The 24,083-nt window shown below is 43.1% G+C and overlaps 1 protein-coding gene across 2 annotated transcripts; it reads right to left on the reverse strand.

Moving 5' to 3' along the window:
* Positions 1 to 940: 940 nt before the first annotated feature.
* On the reverse strand, positions 941 to 20,130 carry PRDX4 (peroxiredoxin 4). Of its 2 annotated transcripts, none has more exons than XM_050936721.1 (7): positions 19,909 to 20,128; positions 12,748 to 12,865; positions 11,482 to 11,598; positions 9,621 to 9,743; positions 5,259 to 5,389; positions 3,405 to 3,439; positions 941 to 1,063 (listed from the first exon to the last, which is right to left on the reverse strand). In XM_050936721.1, the coding sequence occupies exons 1-7, from the start codon at positions 20,090 to 20,092 to the stop codon at positions 1,013 to 1,015; spliced, it is 759 nt and encodes a 252-aa protein (XP_050792678.1). In that variant the 5' UTR covers positions 20,093 to 20,128; the 3' UTR covers positions 941 to 1,012. The 2 variants fall into 2 exon arrangements, with proteins under 2 accessions (XP_050792678.1, XP_050792679.1); XM_050936722.1 differs by lacking the exon at positions 941 to 1,063 and adding an exon at positions 1,084 to 1,431 and having other exon boundaries at positions 19,909 to 20,130.
* Between the last annotated feature and the right edge of the window lie 3,953 nt (positions 20,131 to 24,083).

The following is a 24,083-nucleotide window of genomic DNA, read 5'->3' on the forward strand; positions in this document are numbered from 1 at the left end:
TGTGCACATGAACTCAAAGACTCTACAATTCCCCTGCTCTAAATTAAGAGCTATGAAAACAGTTGGAGGGGAATAGGAAAAAGTTTCAGGTCATAGTGTGGAAGTAGGATCATCCCCAGACTATGGGAATTTTAAATACATTAGAATCTTCCTTTTATATTAGCATGTATCCCAGAAGTTTTAAGTGTTAAAAACTATAAACAGATAAAACTAGATCCTTTGTTAATACAAAGTGGTGTAGCTCCATTTATTCCAGTAGAATATGCTGACTTACACTTGCTGAGAATCTGGTTCTTAATGTTCGACTGAAGAAAAACTAAAATGTTTTCCAACTTCAGACAAAGAGGAATTTTAGTTTAACTCCTTTAAACTGTATTCCTGGCTTCAGACTCCATTACAGATCACTGTATTAATTTGTGGAATATGGTCTCAGACTCATAGTGAACAATTGGCAGGTGGCAATTTTTCAGCTGCAGCTTCTAACGTCATCAAAAATAGAGAGTTAGGGCTTTATAGAAAACCACTGGGAGGGAAATTCTGGTATCTTTTTGAAAAAGAAGCAAAGACATAAAGGACTTTATGGATTAAGCTTTTGTGGAAATTAAGTGATCTATCCAAAATGAGATTCCTAAAGCTAAGTCCATATAGCTAAGGAAATGATATACATTATCTATATAGATATATGTATTTTTAAGAGGATGCAAGTAACTAAAGATGAAAGTGCAATTTCCCTGCCTACACAGTATGATAGCAGAGCATTATGCACTCAACATATGAACTCTTGACTAGATGAAATGGAATAAACTCAAGCTCAAATTCTTAGCCTCCTTTCAGGAGGCCCTAGAAGATCAATTCTGTCAACTCTTTCTGCTAGTGGTAGTCTCTGCACAGTGAATACCTGTATTTTGAGAAAGCAACTACAGTTGGTAGCCATTATAAATAACAAAATGACTGGAATTTTATTGACAACTTGAAGTTGCGTGTGACTTGTGTAGCTCAGTAGAAGCAAGTTTCAGTTAAGTTTATCAAAATACTTCAGTTTTCCAGCTGGATCTGGGATTATCTGTGTGAGAAAGAAAGTGAAAGTGTTGGTCTAAAAACAAAAGGAACAAATTATCTACCTCATATTCTGGCATTAATGGTCACACACTACATTTAGAAATTACCTTTCACCTGTTCAGATCTAAGGTTACTGCTTATCTCTAATGAACACTAAACAGTGGAGGGCAGTAGGGGTGATGGAGGAGGACATGGAGTTCAAGAAGGAAACAGAATCTGCCTTGTTTAAAGAATGTACTCCAGTCTGATTTTTTTCCCCGTAAGTGAACTTGGAATTATTTCCATAAATTAACATCTGTACTCAAGTGCCTCAGAGTTTACTTACAGCTCTTGTCTTGGCCACCACGCTCTCATGGCATCTTCAGGTTTGATCTAATTAAATCAAATACATTTAGAAGGCATGGCTACAGATGTTAATGTATTCTGAAGAGTGTTTGCAGAACTATTCTGCTGTTTAAGTGCACTACAACTTTTGCACAGAAAGTAAAGAGAACATCTTACTTGTATTTACGTCAGTGCTAAACATTTATTGTGGCCTGATATTCTCAGCAATGAGTCAGTTGTCAGCAACAAGTGTACAGAAACAGCAGATGCTATAAAGTAGTAATCTATTCCTGCTATCAACCGGTCTCCCTTTTATTAAGTGTATTCATAGGCTTGACCCTTCTAAGAATGGGAAATCACTCACTTGTCAGCTGCTAATGGACAGATTATTCAGTTTAGGCAAGGTAGTGGAATGCATGATTTCCAATGCATACATATGCCATTCCTATAACCCACTTTCACCATAAAATCTAAAGAGCCAGTTTTCTCCACTAAGACAAATCTTAACTATCCCATGAATATAATTCCCAGCATCTGCTTGTTTCACACTGTAATGCAGAGGTCTGTGCTAGCCACTTAAATGTTGCCAGTTGCTTACTAGTTGTTTACTAGAGGCTATACATTCTGGCTCTCTGCACGCCATGTTTGAGATCTTGCATATAGATACAATTTAGGACTGTCTTTTAATGTGTGTCAGTATAGTGACTAGCACAATGGGACCTTGATCTTGGCTGGAAACTCCAGAAGCTACTAGAATACAGTTTATTAATAATGCTGTATCGGTTTATATCATTAGCATCCTATTGATATTATGAAAATGTTATTTTTTATAGATAAGCCCATTGTCTATATGAACGAACACATTTCATGGCCCTGCCAAAATGTGGTTTTTGATGCTGTCATGTATTACCAACTCAGGGAAAGGTGCAGAGACCACTTCAATTTTTTGCTGCTAATGAAACCTTACAGAATTTCTTTCAAGGCACCTTTATTTTCATTTTAATTTTTTTATATAATGCTGTTTGTGCCAACAGTTGAAACAAGCAGCAGAAGAAAAAAGAGCAGCTTCGAATAAATGCCAATGTACACCGTTGTAGTGGCACTGCTGTACCGGCACGTCTGGTGAAGATGCTCTAAGACGACGGGAAAGAGCTCTCCCATTGGAATAATAAAACCACCCCATGAACGGCATAACCTCTCCTGCAGACAAAGTGCTGTGCAGGCGAGCACTTATGTCGCTCAGGGGGGTGGCTGATTCACACCCGAGTGATGTATGTTATGCCAACATAAGATGTGTGTGTAGACATAGCCTTAGAAAAAAAATTTTCATTGTTCCATTGGGGCCTGATTCAACACCCACTGAATTCAGTTGCTTCAGTGGGCATTGAACTGGGCCCTTGCTCTTTGGCTCATAATCATGTTAGTGTGAAGAAACAAAAGAAGAGATACTGTGCCGCAACATGCATTCCATTTTACAATTCTAACAGTGGTAGTGTGCTTTGCCAGATTGTGGGCAATTATACAATGGCCTGAGCAGTGAGATGATTTATACTGAGGAACTGCTTAGGAACCCCAATCAAGGATCAAGTCTCCATTATGCTAGGCACTGTACAGATAAGACACAGAAGATAGCTTCTTCCTCAGAGAACTTCCAACTCTCTTTTGACCTGCATTGCAGGATGGGAAGGAAATTCTCCCTCAAGTTAACTCTCTGGTGCTTGAGGTTTTGATCATACATTGTAAAGTTGAGGGAGAAGGAAACTCCTGATGTGAAGAGATTAACTTTTTTCCTGCATGAAATACTGCAGACATGATATACTGTAATAAATCAGTCAATAAAATTCCAATTATAACAGATTAAGAACTTATAAAAATATCACAATGCATAGGGCCTGATATTGTGCTTCCATTCAAGTTAATGAGAATTTTGCTTTTGTCTTCAGTGGAGATAGGATTGAGTCCCTAATTTTATTTAATCATGCAAAATAATGAATGTATGCTGAATATAAATACAGACTTACTGTCTCACTGCCAGGTTTCCAACCAGCAGGGCAAACTGGAAAAAAAAATAAAAAAAATGGAAGTTGACTTAGAAGAAAAGAAATTATTTTTCTAATTTATTTGGTTTTCTAACCATTCTCATAAAAAACTAAATCTTTGAATTTTAAGTAATATAGCAAGAAGGTGCCACATGTAAACATCTGCAAATATGTAACATGCTTATTCATCAGACAGTATCCCTAAAACATTCATATTGATACTATTTGTAGGGCAGGTTGGATTGTTCCATTCACCAACAACGGGAAATCTTTGCTTGACTGAGTATATGTTGGGTTTGATTTTCACTGTTTTCATTCTATTAGTCAACTTACTGGCAAAGTAATAGTATCTCCCATTCTGAAGATGAATCCCCATTCCAAGAGGACATATGGTGCCAAGATATGGTGCCAGCAATTCCATCAGGTGGAAATGGAAACAGGTATAACTTTCTTTAAAACGAATGCCAGAAGGCAGGTATTACAGTAGCAATGAAGAAAAATTTAAATCTCTCTCTCTAGACTGTGACTGTTTTTGTTTGATATCCTGCTTAGGATGTAAAAGGATTAGAATGATAAAAATAAATATTTACCATTCTTGCAATTGCTCAGTTGTTCATGTACAACCTAGGTGAGACCAGGGAGCTGATCCTGAAACTGTATATGGGTAGGCAGACCTTGTGCCCAGGCGGAGTTTCATTGGCTTCGATGAGGCTTTGCAAAGGCTCAAGGATCAGCCTGCACAGCTGGGATTACACAACTGGAGCACAGGCATTTTATCCCCTGCAGACAGTGCTGCCAGCTGAAATGTGGTGAACATAATAAAAACTTTGGAGGATTCTTCTTCCTAGCCTTTGCACGGAGTCCAATGAAATAGATATGCATTGCCACAGACATTCAGCAAAACCCAACAGGATTCCACATGCCTCACAGGGAGAATCCAGTACTGCGTAAGCTGAGACACAGCTTTATTTGAAGCTGAACAAAGAGGACTTTATCTCCTTAATCAAAATGCTTATTGCCTTTAAGTATCAGAATTTGTTCTTTTCAATTCTGAATTGCAAAATAGAGCTGTTTATACAGATAATGTTACATTACCTGTTAACATGTTTCAAACTGCACTACATTAAAGCATGCTAGGGAACCTGGTGTGCGCACCGTCAGGATCTATGCAAACCAGTTGATGTGCCACACATTAGTGTGCTTCAGAAAGCACACCCCTATAGTGTGCATCACCACACTGTGTAAACAACCTTAGAATGAATTGCAGCTGTGTCGCAAACCTATGGAATGTTGTTAAACACCAACACTTTAAATTGAGAGCAGGAAGCTCAGCCAGCTGAACATATGATGTGTTAATAATTAAAGTTGAATAGCATTTTGGGAGATGCTTTTCACCGACTCAAAGTATTGCATCTATTTTGTTTTGGGACACCAGCTCTATTTCCCCTCCCCTCCCCACTCCAAACAGTAAGATTACACTGGCAGTGCCTCTTGGATCAGCTGTAGCTTGTCTAAATTTATTAAAATACTGAGCCTGATTCTTCGCTGCCTCATACCTTGTGCAATCATTTATGCTTGAGTGCAAAATGTGTGTAAATGCTACTGCTTTGATTTGGTAGTGTTCTAACCACTTTGCATTCACTTTGGACACTACACTAGGTGCAAGGCAGGGGAGGATCAGGTCCACTGAATCTTGAATGAGGGGAACAGAAAACTTTGCTCAGTAACAACCATGAAGCTATCAAATGCCTTGCTTCCTAATAGCTAAAAATACACCTTCCAAACTAAATAAGACCTCAATAAAACTCCCATTGCCAAAATAATGGAAACAGGCACCTTCTCCATGTTTGTCAGTGTACTGGAATGCTTGTACTAGACGAAGTGTTTCATCCACTGATCTGCCGACGGGAAGGTCATTCATTGTTATCTGTCGAAGGACCCTCTTATCATCAATAATGAAAAGGCCTCTGCAAAAACATGGAATTTTTCTTTTAGATATAAACCTAATAATACTGATCTCTATTATGCACATTGTGGTGTCCAGATATTGCAGCATACCTACATTACATCAGCAGTGGCTAGATCTCTCCAAGCACTACACGATCAAGTTAAGTACAGGTTCTGTGTTAACTTTTAATTTCCTTTGCAACTCCCTTCACATTTACTTTCTCATTCATAATGCACCTAGAATTGAAGGATCTAACCTCCCCCACCTCTGGAGTCCTTCAATACAAGCCTCATTTAGAGGAGGTGCTTTTCATTGACACAAAGAACTCCATTTCTCACTGAAAGTGCCCTCAGATCTTGCTGTGATCTAGGCAAGGTCAAGTCAGAATTAAGAAAGCAGTAAGAACATAAGAATGGCCATACTGGGTCAGACCAAGGGTCCATCTAGCCCAGTAGCCTGTCTTCTGACAGCAGCAAATGCCAAGTGCTTCAGAAAGAATGAACAGAACAGGCACTCATCGAGGGATCCATCCAGTTGTCCACTCCTAGCTTGTGGCAATCAGAGCACTGGGTTGCATCCCTGAGCATCTTGGCTAATCTCCATGAACTTTTCTAGTTTTTTTTGTTTTGTTTATTTTTTAAACACAGTTATAGTTTTGGTCTTTACAACATCCACTGGCAAGGAGTTCCACAAGTTCACTGTGCGTTGTATGAAGAAGTACTTCCTTTTGTTTGTTTTAAACGCAGCTGCCTATTAATTTAATTGGTTTACCCCTGGTTCTTGTATTATGAGGAGTAAATAACACTTCCTTATTCACCTTCTCCACCCTAGTCATGATTTTAGACCTTCATCCTATCCCCTCTTAGTAGTCTCTTTTCCAAGTTGAAAAGTCCCAGACTTTTTAATATCTCCTCATTTGGAAGCTGTTCCATACCCCTCATAATTTGGGTTGCCCTTTTCTGTACCTTTTCCCATTCCGATATCTCTTTTGAGATGGGGTGACTAGAACTGTATGTATGTATGTAGTATTCAAGGTGTGGGTGTACCTTGGATTTATGTAGTAGCATTATAATATTTTCTGTCATCTTATCTATCCCTTTTCTAATGGTTCCGAACACTGTTGGCTATTTTTGACTGCCGCTGTACACTGTGTGGATGTTTTCAGAGAATTATCCACAATGACTCCAAGATCTCTTTCTTGAGTGGTAACAGCTAATTTAGACCCCGTCATTTTGTATGTATAGTTGGGATTATGCTTTCCAATGTGCATTACCTTGACTTTACCAACACTGAAATTCGTCTGCAATTTTGTTGCCCTGTTTTTTCAGATCCCTTTGAAACTCTTTGCAATCTGTTTTTTGGGTTTAACTATCTTGAGTAATTTTGAATCGTCTGCAAATTCTGCCACCTCACTGTTTACCTCTTTTTCCAGATCATTTATGAATATGTTGAACAGCACTGGTCCCAGTACATATTCCTGGGGGACCCCACTATTTACCTCTCTCTCCTTTCTGAAAACTGACCATTTATTCCTACCCTTTGTTTTTTGTTTTTTAATCATGAGATGACCTCCTTCCCTCTTATCCCATAGCTGCTTACTTTGTTTAAGAGCCTTTGAGGGATCTTGTCAAAGGCTTTCTGAAAGTCCAAGTACATAAGGTTGCATCTTTCTTTAATGATATGACGATGATTAAGAATTTTTTATATGCACTTTGAGATTTTAGACTTCATATGGAAGTCTTGAACACTATTTACCCTTAACTATACTGCTTGATAAGTAGATCACTGATATTATAAAACGCTGAACTGTGTAAATGAGAACCTAAGAGCCTTTAGAATCTATGTGATAGAAGCGATTTACACATTCCTTAGTGTAAAAAAAAAAAAATTACAATGATAAACTAAAAGCACTTGTTACACTTACATATCTAGACCTGGTGAGATAATGCCCGCTCAGGGTTGACAGCATGATATTATAGGAATGTACAGACTCAGTCCATCTAGTCCAGTTTCCTGTCTCTGACAATGGTCAGAAGCAGAGGCTTCAGCAGGAGGTTTGTCTTATAGTAGGCAGATGTGGGATAATTTGCCCCCTACATTAATTCCTATAATATTTAAAGACTGATTTTAAACCCTGAAGCATGAGGTACATGGGGCATAGGTCGCTTGCTGGTGGATTCTCTGCAGCTTGAGGTCTTCAAACCAATTTTGAGGATTTCAATAACTCCGTCCTGGGTTAGGGGTTGTTATAAAAGTGGATGGGTAGGGTTCTGTGGCCTGCCTTGTGCAGGAGGTCAGACTAGATGATCATATTGGTCCCTTCTGGTCTATGAGTATCCCTCCAAATTTTTTAGTACTAACTACAACAATGCTGGATATTCTTGACATTCATAGAAGTATCGAATCTCTTTTTAAATGTTGCAAATGACTTTCTCTGGCAATGAGTTCCAGATAGGTGTGGTGTGAAAAAGTATTGCCTTATGTCCATTTTTGAATTTGCTACCTTCTAATTTCACTGAATGTTCCCTCTGTCTTTTTATGAGGCAAGGAGAAAGTTCCTGACCTACCCTCTCTCTACCATTAATTATTTTATATACCTTGAATGTATCCCCTCTTATTCTTCTCCTATCTGAAGCAAATAATGCCAATCTTTTCAATCTCTCTTCAAAGCAGATGTTTCCTGTGCTGTTTCTCACTCCTATCTCACTTTGCTGAAGCCCCTCTAATTCAGCAATTTCCTCTTTGAGATGGGGGTGATCAGTTCTGCACACAGTACTCCAGCTGAGCCTGCACCATTTATTTATATAATGGCATATTATTCTCCTTCCTATCCCTTATGAATCCTAGTATCTTGGTTACTTTTTTGAATGCAGTTGTAAAGTGAACAGAGGTCACAATGATGCCCGGGGCTCTTTCCTGAGTTGTTACAGTTGATTTAGAGCCTTAGTAAGGTGTACGAATAGTTACTTAGCATTTATTGACACTGAATTTCACTTGCCATTGTGTTGGCCATTCACCTAGCTTGGTTAGGACTCTCAATCTCCTCACACCCTTCTCTGATTTTGACAAACCTAAATAACTATCACTTGAAAATTCTGCTATCTTTACAGAGCATTTAAAAAATGGTAGACCAAATATAAAACCTTAAAGAACCACACAGCTAATTTGTTTGCTATAACGAAAACTGGCTATTTAATCCTAGTTTCTGCAGCTATAGTAAGAGCACTTCAAAGTTAGACTTTCAAAATGTGAACGTAAGTCCACTTAAGTTTCACTTTCTTCTGCGCCAGGGGTCGGCAATCTTCGGCACGTGACCTGTCAGGGTAATCCATTGGCGGGCCACGAGACATTTTGTGTACTTTGTCCATCTGCAGGCACGGCCCCCCGGAGCTCCCCGTATGCATGGTTTGCCATTCCCAGCCAATGGGAGCTGTGGGAAGCGACAGCCAGCACGTCCATGTTCTATGCATTAGCTAATCAGATATAAATATTGAAGTAGGACCTTGTTCCTTCCAAGTCCACCTTCTTTACCTATTTCCTGCAGCAAAGATGCAATTCTGAATTTGCAACATTGTCCAGACAGGAGATCTAATGTCACAAAACATGTTTTCACTACAGGATCAGGTAACTGCAGTGAAAGGGAGACAGATCTGTTTCAAGCATGAGTATCTGTAGTATTAACAAAGAACACTGAAAATGAATGGGCAAGAAACACTACTCTATCAAACAGTGCCACAACTACCACTAGACAAGATTTACACCCGCGGTCAGCAGCAAGATGATCAATACGAAACATCTGACAGTTCTTTGCCAGATCTTGAGATCATGGGTCAGTTTTTCCTAATAAAACACTGTTAAGTAATGAAGGAAAAGGCCAGAACTGGGAATTCAGATTCTGGCAGGATAAAGCATTTCCGTTCACCTTTAAACCTCTGAGTTTTGCATATACAATAGATCATTGTGAGTTAATTTCTGAATTATTATTTTTTTAAATTAAGAAATATTTCCTTGCGGACTAAGAGCTTTAATATACAATTTCAGCTAAGTTATCCACAGTCAGTGGAAAAAATGCCTGTATTTATCCACGTAAACAGACCCAGTATATGTTCAGATATTAACTGCTGAGATGAACATAGTATATAACTTAAATGGTATAAGAGAAAAGTGCCAATACTGAGTGTTCGTTTAAATGGAACTGGTAGAATGCACTGCTATAACAAGATAAAATGCACCATAATGGTTTGTAGTACCTAAGTGTGTGCCCTTGGTCTTCTAGATATACTCCATAATCCTTTGAAATCTGGTGTGTCAAATCTGAAAGAAGTGGGATCTTCATTGGTCCAAGTCCTCCTTGTTTTCGTGGAGTATTAATCCTTTGACAAACAAAAGAGATGCAAATTTATTCTTCCGAGAGATTTTTATTGCACATACAAGTTAACTTTTGCATGCAGCTTCTTTGCAGAAGGAATATTTATATTTCTGTTTTTCTTTTTCCTATTCATTTGCTCCAATTCGCTTCCTACACTCCTTCAATGTGTCCATTTATAGTTGCCTTAATCTCCTTTTTGTGCCTCCTTCCATGCTTAATTTACACTTGAAACACCCCCCTTCTCTCTGTGTGGCCAAATTACCAGGGTGGATTTGATTTAAATCAAATTGATTTAAATAAATCATGAGTCAGGAAGACTCAATTTAATCATGGGTTTTCTACATAAAAGTGCGTTTTTGTTGGTTGTTATAACCTTAATACATATTCTTTACAATGCAGAGATAGATGTAAGTTTCAGTTTTAGAAGGTACACACTACACATTTTTAAACAGTGACACTTTGAAAACTTTTCAGATTAGTTTTTACAGTTATATCAGAAAACAAATGATTGTTTGGTTATTTCATTTACCAAAGGTAATTAAAGCAGATATTTATGAAGTCATTGGGAGGTGAACTATCTCCAATTCAACAGGTTAATCATTAATAATTGGAGGATTTTCTTGACATGCTGTATTAGAAGGAGAACATCACCAGACAGACATTTAAATTGTTTTCTTTAACTAAAACAACAACGTTAAGTATTCTGGATTTTTTTCTTCAAGAGCAAACATACAGTATTTTAACAAAACAAGCATATGTCCCTCCCCTCTCACATTTATCTCTAGACTTCTCCTTGTCCAGATCTATTTCACCCCCAACAATCTTCTATTCATTGAACTTTTTGAAACTTTGCACTTTTAGAGAGAGGTAAGGGATTGACTCTGTGTACACAAATTTGCAGAGGGACAATAGAATTGAGGTCTGTTATTTCTCACCTCTATATATTTATTTATTTTATTTTTAAAACATTTTTGCTGTTAACAAGCACATTGCCTCTGGAGACACAAATCCAGTTTGAGAACTGCAAAGCTAAGCATCTCTGATGGTATCTTCTAGACTGAGCACTACGTCCCATTGGGTAGATAGAAAGATTAATCTAAATCTATACAGAAGCCTGTTGAACCCCATAAAATTGGGTCTCTAATCCATGAACTATTGGAACTTATTTACAAAACTTTTCTTAAACATTATATGAATATACTGTCTCATGCTATAGAATTAGAAGTTATGATCCATATTTCATGATGAGATATCTTTGAGCTATAATGTATCTTAACTGAAACTATCTTTTAGATAAGTATTTTTTTCCTCAAAGGATTTTGTCAAAAAAATCTGATTTTAAATTTTTTTAATCATTGATTTTTATCCACCTGCAAACTACTGTCTTTCTTTCAAACTCCACAATTTAAAAACAACAATACCAAAAAAATCTTCACTGGGGTTTTAATCCACCATAGAAAGTTTGATGAATAATTTGTAATGAATAATTTATTCTAATGGTAACACAAGTCATCACTTTTACTCTGACACCTTCAACAATAAACTTAATTTTTGAATATTACTGTTAGTTTTATTACTTACCAATTTTTATGCAACATAGCAACACACCTCAGACCTTATCATTCAATATTTACTTGACTATAGTAGTGCATCAGAGGGAGTATGTGAATTTGGAGAAGCAACCCATAATCTCATATGTATCCAATAATTTCCTGTAAAAGACACATGGGTAGGCTACATACCATGCTAAGTGAGTGAACTGTGAGTCAACAGAACATGCTACCACTTCAGTGTTTATTGCTCTGAATTCTTCAATTCTGTCACTGAAGGCGATAATTTCAGTTGGACACACAAATGTGCTAAAAAATTGAAAACAAAATAAATTCAGAATATCCAGGAGTGATTTCTCAGTCAGCTCAATACATAGCTAAATTAGTTTCTACAGAGAAGCTAGATATTGTTTGCAGTATATAAAATAGATAAATTGTGAATTACTTAGCACAACTATTTATTTTTATTTAGATGGAATCCAATATAGACAACTTAAAATAATTTACATTTTACAAGTAACTGCATTCCTAACAGCATTAATAAATACATTCACAGATGGATTACCTATCGTCAAACCCTGTGCAAGTGGTTTGTGAATAAAAAGACTGAAAATGCAATCTGTGTTGACTTAGTAATATTATAACTTACAGTTTAGCTACATGTACAATTATTCACTGATTTTAAAACTGTACAGGAATTACTGGATTAAAGTATGATACACCAAATTGCAGAGAAACAGATGTCATGATTTCCTGGAAAATAGTGATGCAAGTTGTAGCTATTTTGCATTTGACCTCTTCCTGCTTCTTCTAGGCACAAAATTAAACTTTAGATCACAATTGTTCAAGCTTTGAGGCTAGGAGGAAAATAAGCCATGATTCCAGCTATTTTCACTATCAGAGCAGCTAACTGTCTTTACTACTTACCCGTTCTTTGTAAAGTGCTTTGAGTTCTACTGATAAGTGCTACATGGGTATTACTAATATTACTAGTTTACTGTATGTTTTGTTCATTTCAAGATAACACAGGGCTTGATTCTCCTCTCATTACACTGGTATATATCAGGAGTAACTTCATTGACTGCTGTGGAGTTACAATAGTGTAGTGAAAGGAAAGTCCATCCAATAATTTCAGTTAAATGTATCCCATAACATCCTTGAAATGCTGTAAGAGGAAATCAGTCTCCCTAAAAATGTCTTCCAGAGCATATGAAGTGAAGAGATAAGAGATACTCTTTCCTGTATGCATTTTCCATTTGCAGCAATGAGTTGTATGGTAGCAAGGAATGTAAACATTCCCCAGTAAGATGCTACAGAATTACAAAATGTCAAGTGCAGTTGCAATCAACATCTTAACATTCCTTGACTCTAACCACGCTTCCAAAATTCAAATTCGGAAGGTGGAGGGGGGGAGGAGGGGAGTATATATTTTGGTATGTCTGCATCAGTTTTACTTACAAGTCAAGAGGGTAGAAGAAGAAGACAAGATATTTTCCTTGATAATCTGTTAATTTCAGCTCTTTAAACTCTCCATTAATTACTGCTGTTCCTTCCCAATAAGGTGCCGGCTTGGAAACTAGAAACATAAAATATAGATCCAAATTGAAGTATAAGAATAAAGTGAAGCATGTGTACATAAACAAGGCTGTTCAGCAGGTAACATATGTCCAAGGGCAGTTTTCCTCTCTGGATGGATGTTTGTGGTTCCTTACAGTAAATAACACTTTGTAGGATGCATGACTTACACAATCAAACTTTATTAATTTCAACCTTTCACAGGAGGAAAGCACACGTTGGGGTCATGCTATGTTTAAAAAAAATGTACATTTCAAGATGCATACATAACTCAATAGATTTGTGTTCACAAATTTCTGAACCATTTGAAATATGGTAAGGTAAGGATATGGTAAGGATAAGGCTGCATGAGAGAAAATGCTGCACACACTTACTTGGACCCCCTTAACACGTTATAAGATTACTACTGGCTGATGACAGCTCATAAATTAAGATGCTGATTTGCACTGAATGATGTATGGCTACTGTGTTATAGATTTCAGTAACTTATATTTTGCTATAAATAATTTAGTGTCATAAGTAAAGAGTGGTTCAATTTCACATTACGTTTACTCCTTAGCAAAAAAACATTTTTCTAAAATTTAATTCTGCAGGAAACACATGACAGAAGATGTGTTCAGGGCACAAATGCTTAAAATAAGTAGGTTGTCTGTTACTGCAACCCATTTATAAACTAACTCAGTGGTTACTGCACAAAAATATTCAGTTTACGCAGCAGAAAAAGATTAAGGATATGTCTACAGAAGCACTTTTGTCGGTATAACTTATGTTGCTCAGGGATGTGAAAAAAAACCCCTCTGAGTGATACAAATTACACCAACAGAAATGCCAGTGTGGACAGCACTATGTTGGGGGAGAGACTCTCCTGATGGCATAGCTACCACCGCTCATTTGAGATGATTTAGTTATGCTGATGGGAGAGAGCTCTCTCCCATCAGCCTAGAGCAGCTACACAAGCGATCTTACAGCAGCACGGCTGCACTGATGTAAACTTGATAGTCTAGACAGGGCCTAAAACAACATTAGTGAATTGCACCATGGACACGCTTACAGCAGATATAACACTTACTACTCTACCACAGACTAATCTGGAATGCTGGAGGTTTTCAAATTGTAAGTACAGTGAGGTAGCATTTCTCAATATCAAAGCACATAACGCTGAGCATTCCATGCCTGAGGGCAGTGTGTTGGTGGTCCAGTATCAAACTGAAGGGATTTAAACATGACTGAAATGTCAAGCATATATTGCTGGGTAAATTACTGTGCTGCTCAAAGCAATGTTTGGAATTGATTTAAAGAATGATAGCATGCTGATTAATATTAGACAATTATTGTCAACAGCACAGTATCTGTTATAAATAGGCTTATATGCAGTGTTGGAGCCGTGTTGTGGTCCCAGGATATTAGAGAGACAAAGTGGGTGAGGTAATATCTTTTACTGGACAAACTTCTGTTGGAAGACAAGCTTTAGATCTTATACAGAGCTCTTCTTCAGGTCTGGGAAACTAACTCAGGGCAGGTCTACACTACAAATTTACATTAGTGCAGCTGCACCAATGCTGCACATATCGGAAAGATGCTCTAAGACAGAGGTCTCAAACACGCAGGCTGCATGCCCCCCCATCCACTCCCCCAGACGTTATCTAGAGAGGTTCCGGCCCGATGCGCACCGGGGGCAGGGTAGACTACCTGCCTGCCTACCCTGCCCCCGGCTGCTCTGGGAAGCAGCTGTAATGTGGGGGAGGAGATGCACAGGGGTGTATGTGGCTGTTGCTTCAGGCACCGCCCCCAGCAGCTCCCATTGGCTGCAGTTCCCCGTTCCTGGCCAATGGGAGATGCTGGGGGCGGTGCCTGAAGCAACAGCCACACACACCCTGTGCCTCTCCTCCCCCACATTACAGCTGCTTCCCAGAGCAGCGCAGGGGCAGGGCAGGCAGGCAGGCAGCCTACCCTGCCCCTGATGTGTGCTGGGCCAGAACCCGCCCCCCCCAACTCCTCCTGCCTCTGACCTGAGCCCCTTGCCATACCCTGCACCCTTGCCACACCCCTCCCGCACCCCAACCCACTGCCCTGAGCCCCCTGCCGCACCCCGACCCGTCGCACCCTGACCCCCTGCCCTGAACCCTGTCGCACCCTGCAGCTCTCCTGCACCCCAAACCCCTTCCCTGAGCTGTCTGCTGCACCCTGTACCTGACCCCCTGCTGCACCCCTCCTGCACCCCATACCCCAATTCCCGGCCCTGAGCCCCTGCAACACCCCTCCTGCACCCATACCCCAACTCCAGGCCCTGAGCCCCTGCAACACCCCTCCTGCGCCCCCTGGGGCTGGGGGGGGTTTCGGGGAAGGGGTGGGAAGAGGCGGGGCCTAATGGAAGGGCTGGCGTGAGGGGGGAGGTGTCAGTAAAGCGGCCCTTGGGCCAATGTACTAGTCCTCATGTGGCCCTCATGGTCATTTGAGTTTGAAACCCCTGGTCTAAGAGGATGGGAGAGAGCTCTTCTGCCAACATAATGCTGTCTACATGGCAGTGGTGGGCAACCTGCAGCCCATCAAGGTAATCCACTGGCGAGCCACCAGTTTGTTTACATTTGCATGGCTGCCCGCAGCTCCCAGTGGCTGCAGTTCACTGTTCCTGGCCAATGGGAGCTGCGGGAAGCGGCAGTCAGCATGTCCCTGCGGCATGCGCCGCTTTCCACAGCTCCCATTGGCTGGGAACGTTGAATTGCAGACAAGGGAGCTGCAGGCAGCCCCAAATGTACACAAACTGTCTGGTGGCCTGCCAGTGGATTACCCTGACAGGCCGCAGGTTACCCACCACTGCTACATACGGTTAAGGTCAGTATAACAAAATTGCTCAGGGGTGTGGATTTTTCACACCTCAAGCGATGTAGTTATATTGAAGTATGTATGCAGTGTAGACCAAGCCTCCGAGTGTCACTGCTAAATACAAGGGGGAGGGAGAGAATGTTGTAATGAGCCATAAATCCAGTGTCTATATTCAGTCCATGAGTTTTAGGCATGTCTACCCTACAAACTTAAGTTGACCTAATATAGGTTGACTTACAACCACTGCAATAATTATTGGAGGGTAGTGTGGAGATTAACCACTACTTCTGTTGGTGGTGCATGTCCTCACCAGGAGTGCTTCCACCAACTTAAGAGGGGCAATAAGGGGGGCTGAGAGCATGGAGTCAAGAAATTGACAAGAATGGCTGCCAATGTAAGTAACCCGCAATGTCTACAGGGTCACTGCATCACCCTAAATACACCAACATAAACCCTACACCTCTCATGGAAGTGGAGTTAGGTCAGTGTAGTAGAGCACTTACATTGGTGGGAACAAGACTGTAGCACAGACACTGTTGTAATTAGGTTGATGTAAGTTGCCTTACCTCGAACTAACTCTGCAGTGTAGACCAGGATTATCTGGCAAAGTTAGGAATTTAAGGTCCCAGGCTTGTCTTTTGAAATGTTGTTGTGCGGTTTTCCTTTGAGGATGAGGACTGATAGAGTGACTGCTGACCTATCAGTCCTCATCCACAAAGGAAACCTCAAAAGATGAGCCTGGGACCTTAAATTTATAACTTTGCTAGACATGGACTGAATACAGACACTGGATTTATAGCTCATTACAATAATCTATAAGCACTTACAACCTCCCAAGCTGCTTTCTCCCCATCCTCATTTCCTCCCTCTGACTGGAGAGGTGGTAATGGGCCACTTCACCTTGAGTGGTCCCTTGAAAAGTGTGTTTAGCATAAGTAGTTAACAATTTGTTTCACCTTGTCCTCAGTGATACGGAGTTAGTTTCCCAGACTTGAAGAGCTCTGTGCAAGCTCAAAAGCTTGTCTCTCTCACCAAAAGAAGTTGGTCCAATAAAAGACATATTACTTCATCCACCTTGTTTTGCTAATAAGTAGGCTTGGCAGAGTTTGATTTTTATTTTTTATAATTTTGATATCTGCTTAAGCATTTTTTTAGATTTTAAACTTTCACAGTTACAGGAAATTATGGGTGAGGATGTCACCGAACTATTTGACAGCAGATGTTGAAATTCAAAAAGTTAAAGCTTTTGTCAACATCACATCAAAATATACTAAGTTAATATCCTTAAATCAAACTCTAAGTTCCCAAGCAGCATTTTTCTTACTCTGCCTATCTGTAAATTTTGATTATTATTGATATTAATTTTTGTCAGTTTGTGTGTATGGTGAAATTGACTTTTACCGACATTTACAAATTAAAAATCAAATCCTTACTAGCCTAGTTATAAGATACCTACATTAGTACATGAATAATGGCATTAAAAACTTGCATTGTCTTTCTATTTTTATTAGCACAGCACACAAATTTTGGTACACATACCAAAGTCTTTCTCTAGTAACTTATACTGTACAATTTTTTATAAATTACCCATGCACACCAACCATCACAAGATGTTTCATTTGACAAGTCTAGTTTATTTTATTTATGGTAGCACTTTGCTGTCAGTATTTTGTAAAATTCTTCACTATGAAACCTTGAGACTTCTCAGTAATACTCTTCTACTGAATCTCTGGAGATAGAGGGATGACACTATCTATTTCCAAGTGTGGGCAAGCTCTGTTTCTATTTAGAGCTGGTTGGGAATTTTCTGACAAAACATTTTTTGTCAAAATGCTGATTTGTGGAAAACAAAACTGTCTGTGGGAAAGGGTTGGTTTCAATTAATCTCCTGATTCAATTTTTCTGAAAACTTAGAAATTTTTGATGCTTCTGAAAAGAAATTTCAGTTTGAAATGACTATGAATTTTTTGTTAACTTATTCCAAAAGTTTAAAGGTTGAAATCTAAACACAAGGTTTTGATTGATCAAATTAAAAGTTTTGATTCCTTATTTGTGAACATTTGAGAGTGCCATTTTTTCCATGCTAAATCTGGATAAAAAGTTAATCTCAAATGTTTGTGGAACAGAAAAACCTTTCTTGCCCAGTGTTTTACTGTAGATTAATGTAACTGGGAATCTCACTTGACTACAAAACTGTTGAAAATTTCTAAGAACAGGTGACCATTTTAAACAGGGTCAGAAAACCCCTTAACTGTAACAATTAAAATTATCTGCCCCTGAATCTCCAATGTAATCAATTCACATTAGAGCTCTCTGAACATAGCTAACAAAAGAGAAAAAAAAATCAGACACACAAACAAGACTGTTAAGCCTAATTTCAGGAGACTTTTGCTGCAGCTAACTTTTTGGTCATATCCTACCATTCTTTTGTACACAGAACACTTACAGAAGCCAGAGTAGTGCATGTAGCTCACTAGTCAGTGTGACCCTTTAGTTCATAAAATATTTTAAATCTTAATTAGAACCCCAAAGTATTCTGTATATTATTTACATTACTTCTCTTCCCTCATTCTTTACTACTACCCCTTCAATGAAAACAGCACCTTTTTGTTAAAGAGTTCATCTGTTACTCTGCTACTGATTCCCTTCCCAAGCTCTCCATGGTAGTACAAATGACAACCATGACAAATGATTGTCACCACAAACTGAAGAGACCTTCATTGGGGAAGGAGGGGGAGAAATGCAAAAACAGATGAAGATTTTCATTTAATATTCACAATTATCTAATAAAACACTATACAAAGTTCAAAATAAATCTTGAAAAACTCTGACCCAGTTTAAAACCCTATTAAGATTTGTTCTGCAGAGGCCCTCCATTAGGCAGAAATCTGTCTATGTTCATCCATCCTGTTGCTTGATAACTGAAGTACCTCCTCTGAACAAAGCTGAGTCTGTAACAAAATAAGTAACTGAGAAAATATACTTTTCTATTTATTCAGTGATAAACTGAAAAGTGATCTAGAGTTGCACTCCAGTTATGCCACAGGCTTTGGATAGGGTGGCTGCTATGGAGCTCCAGTGAGTTCATTTAGGCTGTATATTACTATAGGAGTGTAGCTGCACACAGCAAGCTACAGAAGCAGAGGTTTAGAAAGTCCATAGCACAACCTGGGGTAGGCACAAATTCCAGTAGTCGAATGTGCATCATGAGCAATCAAAATATCCAAAAGGATTCCAACATATTGGAATCTAGGACTAAAACTGTAATTTACTCCTATTTAGAGACTCTGCCTTTATTTTAAAAAAAGAGTTTAATTGGGTGTACACTATCTAGTTCTATACAGGGGGGTTAATGAGTGGCATATTCCTCATTGCTAGTAGCTGTCCATTGGCATGGTTTTTAATTCCAACTATATTTTGGAAGAAATGTTAACTTATGACTGTTATATTTACAAGTAGGGGAAAAGGCAGAAACTTGGGCCATGGTACTAAATACCTCCTCCAACCCTGTGAAAATCCTCAAGGAGGGTAAATTCTGATTTTCAGATTATTTAAACTTGGCAGTGAGGGAGCTGCTTCGGGCTTTCTGCACACTTTAAACCAATAGGATTTGTCTGACGTGGCCTTCTCCCCCAGCAGCAGCGAACTGTGCATCTGGCTCAGAACAGCAAACAGTGGGAGCAAAGTGAAGTGACCACAGTTTAGGACTGCAATAATCCCCCCTTCCCCTCTGCACACACAGGCTGCCACTAACTCAAACGAGGTGCACGATAAGCAATAGCTGTGGGTTAGGCTGCCTGCGCCACTTTTATCCTCATCGCAAAAACGGCCCCCCGGAAGGCCGCTTTGCTGAGATGCTGCGCAAAGGCCTGTGCTGGGGGGCGGCCAGACAACCCCCTTTACAAGGGTTCATGCAGCTGGATGCTACCTGCCCTGCGATGGAGGGATCGCCGCCTCCACTGCACAAGTGGGGGGAAACTGAGGCCGGGGTGAAGCAGCAGAGACACCCGGCCCCACACGGGAACCCCACTCTCTGGACCCTTTTACTGGGGGGCGGTGTTAACCTGTAGCCGCAGTCACCCTGCACCCGGGAGGACGGCGGGGTAAGGGGGGACCGGGCAGGAGGGGCGGGCACTGAGCACCACTGATTGCAGCCCTGCAGCGGGAGGGGACGGGTTGTTCAGCAACATCCCTCGCCCGCCCGCCCGCGCCGCTACCTACTCTTGGCCTGGCTAAGGTGCAGGGAGTGGTCGGACACGGGCACGCGCGCCGCCTCCCCGGGGTAGACCTGGCCCCCCGCGTAGTAATGGCACTTCTCCTCCGCGCGCGCCTGCTCCTGGGCCGCCCCGGGCCCCGCCAGCGCCAGCGCCCAGCACAGCGCCAGCCACCGCCGCGCCGCCTCCATGGCCGCCCGAGCAACTGCGCGGCCCGCGCCCGGGAACAGCAAGGAGCGGGGCTTTGCCCACACACACCCCGCCCCCCCGTCACATTGTTCCCCACTGCCCTGCGCCCTTCCACGTACACCTCCTCCCCTGCTACACGTACACACACGGCCCCCTTCCCTCACACTGCTCTGCCCGCCCTTCCCCTTCCAGCACGTACACACACAGCCCCTTCCCACTACTTCCCTCTCACTGCCCTTCCCCTTCCATCCCATACACACACTGCCCCTTCCCACTGCTTCCCTCTCACTGCCCTTCCCCTTCCATCCCATATACACACAGCCCCTTCCCACTGCTTCCCTCTCACTGCCCTTCCCCTTCCATCCCATATACACACAGCCCCTTCCCACTGCTTCCCTCTCACTGCCCTTCCCCTTCCATCCCATATACACACAGCCCCTTCCCACTGCTTCCCTCTCACTGCCCTTCCCCTTCCATCCCATACACAAACTGCCCCTTCCCACTGCTTCCCTCTCACTGCCCTTCCCCTTCCATCCCATACACACACTGCCCCTTCCCACTGCTTCCCTCTCACTGCCCTTCCCCTTCCATCCCATACACACACAGCTGCTTCCCTCACACTGCCCTGCGCCCTTCCACGTACACCTCCTCCCCTGCTACGCGTACACACACGGCCCCCTTCCCTCACACTGCTCTGCCCGCCCTTCCCCTTCCAGCACGTACACACACAGCCCCTTCCCACTGCTTCCCTCTCACTGCCCTTCCCCTTCCATCCCATACACACACACTGCCCCTTCCCACTGCTTCCCTCTCACTGCCCTTCCCCTTCCATCCCATACACACACACTGCCCCTTCCCACTGCTTCCCTCTCACTGCCCTTCCCCTTCCATCCCATACACACACAGCTGCTTCCCTCACACTGCCCTGCCCGCCCTTCCCCTTCCCTCCCATACACACACAGCCCCTTCCCACTGCTTCCCTCTCACTGCCCTTCCCCTTCCATCCCATACACACACTGCCCCTTCCCACTGCTTCCCTCTCACTGCCCTGCCCTGCCCCTTCCATCCCATACACACACTGCCCCTTCCCACTGCTTCCCTCACACTGCCCTGCCCGCCCTTCCCCTTCCCTCCCATACACACACAGCCCCTTCCCACTGCTTCCCTCTCACTGCCCTTCCCCTTCCATCCCATACACACACTGCCCCTTCCCACTGCTTCCCTCTCACTGCCCTGCCCTGCCCCTTCCATCCCATACACACACTGCCCCTTCCCACTGCTTCCCTCACACTGCCCTGCCCGCCCTTCCCCTTCCCTCCCATACACACACAGCCCCTTCCCACTGCTTCCCTCTCACTGCCCTTCCCCTTCCCTCCCATACACACACTGCCCCTTCCCACTGTTTCCCTCTCACTGCCCTTCCCCTTCCATCCCATACACACACTGCCCCTTCCCACTGCTTCCCTCTCACTGCCCTTCCCCTTCCCTCCCATACACACACACAGCCCCTTCCCACTGCTTCCCTCTCACTGCCCTGCCCCTTCCCTCCCATACACACACAGCCCCTTCCCACTGCTTCCCTCACACACACAGCCCCTTCCCCTTCCCTCCCATACACACACAGCCCCTTCCCACTGCTTCCCTCACACACACAGCCCCTTCCCACTGCTTCCCTCACACTGCCCTTCCCCTTCCCTCCCATACACACACAGCCCCTTCCCACTGCTTCCCTCTCACTGCCCTTCCCCTTCCATCCCATACACACACTGCCCCTTCCCACTGCTTACCTCACATTGTCCTCCCCTCCTCTCACACCCTGTACACCTTCCCATTGCTGCCTCCACTGCCCTGCCCTCCAAACCCCATCAGCCTCCCCCCCAACAGACACACAACAGCCCCTCCCACTGCTTCCCTCTGCCTTGCCTTCCTGTCCTCTCCCCTCCCATACACACACTGCCTTTGTCCACTCCTTTCCCCACATTGCCCTCTTCTTCTGCCACACACACACAGAGAGCCCCTTCCCACTCCTCGGCTACACACTCCTCTCTTCTCCACCACACATGCGCTGCCCTCCTCTCCCCTCCCACCACACACACAAGCACATGCTGCCCCCTCTCTTCAGTTGCCTCCAGCTTCTCCCTTTCTTCCTATCCAAGCTCAATCATCAAATGTACTGGCCAACTATCCTGAAAAACTGCTATTTCTAGATCAACAGTCAATGATTCATTTCAATGAGACTTTGTTGGCATGACAAGCTATACAAGTGTTGTGAAAGTGTTTGTTTGTTTGTTTGTTTTTAAAGCCAGAACCCTCAAGCGTTTGTCAGAGCTGCAGTGCATCTATGCTCAGGCTACGCGCTGGCTGGGGTTTCTTCTTCCAACATCCATTTGTAAGCAGTGTGCATTCCTGATATGGTGGCACCTCACAAAGTTACAGTGAGTGTACAGTGCACAGATCGGGACTCTCCATGTAACATAAGGGATGCTAACACTCACACACATAAAAAGGCACAGAGATAGGTCTGTGCAGCAAGGTTTGGATCTATGTGGTGTATTGTCAAGCGATGATTCTCAACCAAGGATCTGAGGCCTGCTGGGGGGCTGTGAGCAGGTTTCAAGGGGGCCACCAAGCAGGGCCAGCATTAGACTCACTGTGGCACAGGGCAGAAAGCCAAAGCCCTGTCGCATAGGGTTGAAGCTCGGGCTCTGTGCCCTGCCACCCAAGGCTGAAGCCGAAGCCTGAGCAATGTAGCGTTGTGGGGGCTCCTGTAGCATGATGCCCCAGGCAACTGCCCTGCTTGCTACTCCCTCATGCTGGCCCCAGCTTTTATATGCAGAAAACCCTCTACTATGACACAGGAGGGATGTGGAGTTTTTATAACATGTTGGGGGACCCATGGGCAGCTGCTATCATAGGCAAGCGGAGGCTGTGTCTCCCCAAACAGCCTACTGTGGCCATGCCCTCAGGCCAGCATGCCTCCTGCAGGGACTTGGGGCCACGGGGATGGCTAGTGCTGGGCCATGCTGCCTGCTCAGAGCCCTAGGGCTGGAGGTCGTGCAACCGTGCTGCCCAGACACCCAGAACCCCCAGGCTGGGGGCTGTGAGGCTGCAGAGCACCAGGACTGCTGGGGCCTCACCCACCTGCCCCTGGCCAGCTGGCACTCCCACTGTGGTGGGAATGCTTTGGGCTCCTGTGGAGGAGGGGGAGGCAGAAAGGGGGGAGGGGAGAGGCCTCAGGCCCAAGGGGAGGGGCTGGGGGTTAGGCTCCACGGGTGGCCGGGTTACTGGCCACATTTGTGGGGGCTTCAGAAAGAAGAAAGTTGAGAACCCCTGTTGCAAAGGGCGGATCCTGTTCTGTTCGGTCTTTGGATGCGGGATTTCAGCTCAGGTCCCATCTCTAGTAACCAGAGTTCATATACAATAGGGTAAAAACTAACTCCCTGTTGTCCTGCAGGTCCTGTTACCATACCACCCTTACTTCTGCACTGCTGTTGGCACCCATCCAGCAGCTGCCATTTTCCAGCCACCCAGTTCTGAAGGCAGTGCCACTGCCAGCAGCAGCATAGAAGTAAGGGTGGCAACATAGGCGATGAATTCCAACCACTTCCCGAAAGTTTCCACCCCCTCCCTGCCCCTTTTCCAACTCCTTCCCCAAATCCCGGCCCTGCTTTTTCCCCACCTCCTCCCCTGAGCATATCACGTTCCTGCTCCTCCCCACCCCCCAGCTGGGGGGAAGCGCTGGGAGGGAGGCGGAGGAGCGGGGATGTGGTACGATCAGGTGTGGGGGGAGCTTGGCTGCGAGTGGGTTCAGAGCACCCACTAATTTTTCCCCATGGTTGCTCCAGCCCCAGAGCCATACCATGGCACCATTCCTTCTGCACTGCCTTCAGAGCTGGGTGCCTGGATGACACAAAGGGTGCAGAGGAGTCGATGACACAAGAAGCAAGGAGAGAAAATAGGAGGATAGCCAGTGAAATATGGCTATTTAATGGA

Source organism: Gopherus flavomarginatus, chromosome 1, assembly GCF_025201925.1.
Source record: "Gopherus flavomarginatus isolate rGopFla2 chromosome 1, rGopFla2.mat.asm, whole genome shotgun sequence".
Classification (NCBI taxonomy): Eukaryota; Metazoa; Chordata; order Testudines; family Testudinidae; genus Gopherus; species Gopherus flavomarginatus.

What these genes read in the sequence shown, in the direction of transcription:
- PRDX4 (XM_050936721.1), bottom strand. Translation starts at nt 20,092, where the DNA reads ATGGAGGCGGCGCGGCGGTGGCTGGCGCTGTGCTGGGCGCTGGCGCTG. An exon ending in GCACCTTAGCCAGGCCAAGA is followed by an intron (nt 12,866 to 19,908) that starts GTAGGTAGCGGC and finishes TTATGTTTCTAG; the next exon opens with TTTCCAAGCCGGCACCTTAT. An exon ending in TTCTTCTACCCTCTTGACTT is followed by an intron (nt 11,599 to 12,747) that starts GTAAGTAAAACT and finishes TCAATTTTTTAG; the next exon opens with CACATTTGTGTGTCCAACTG.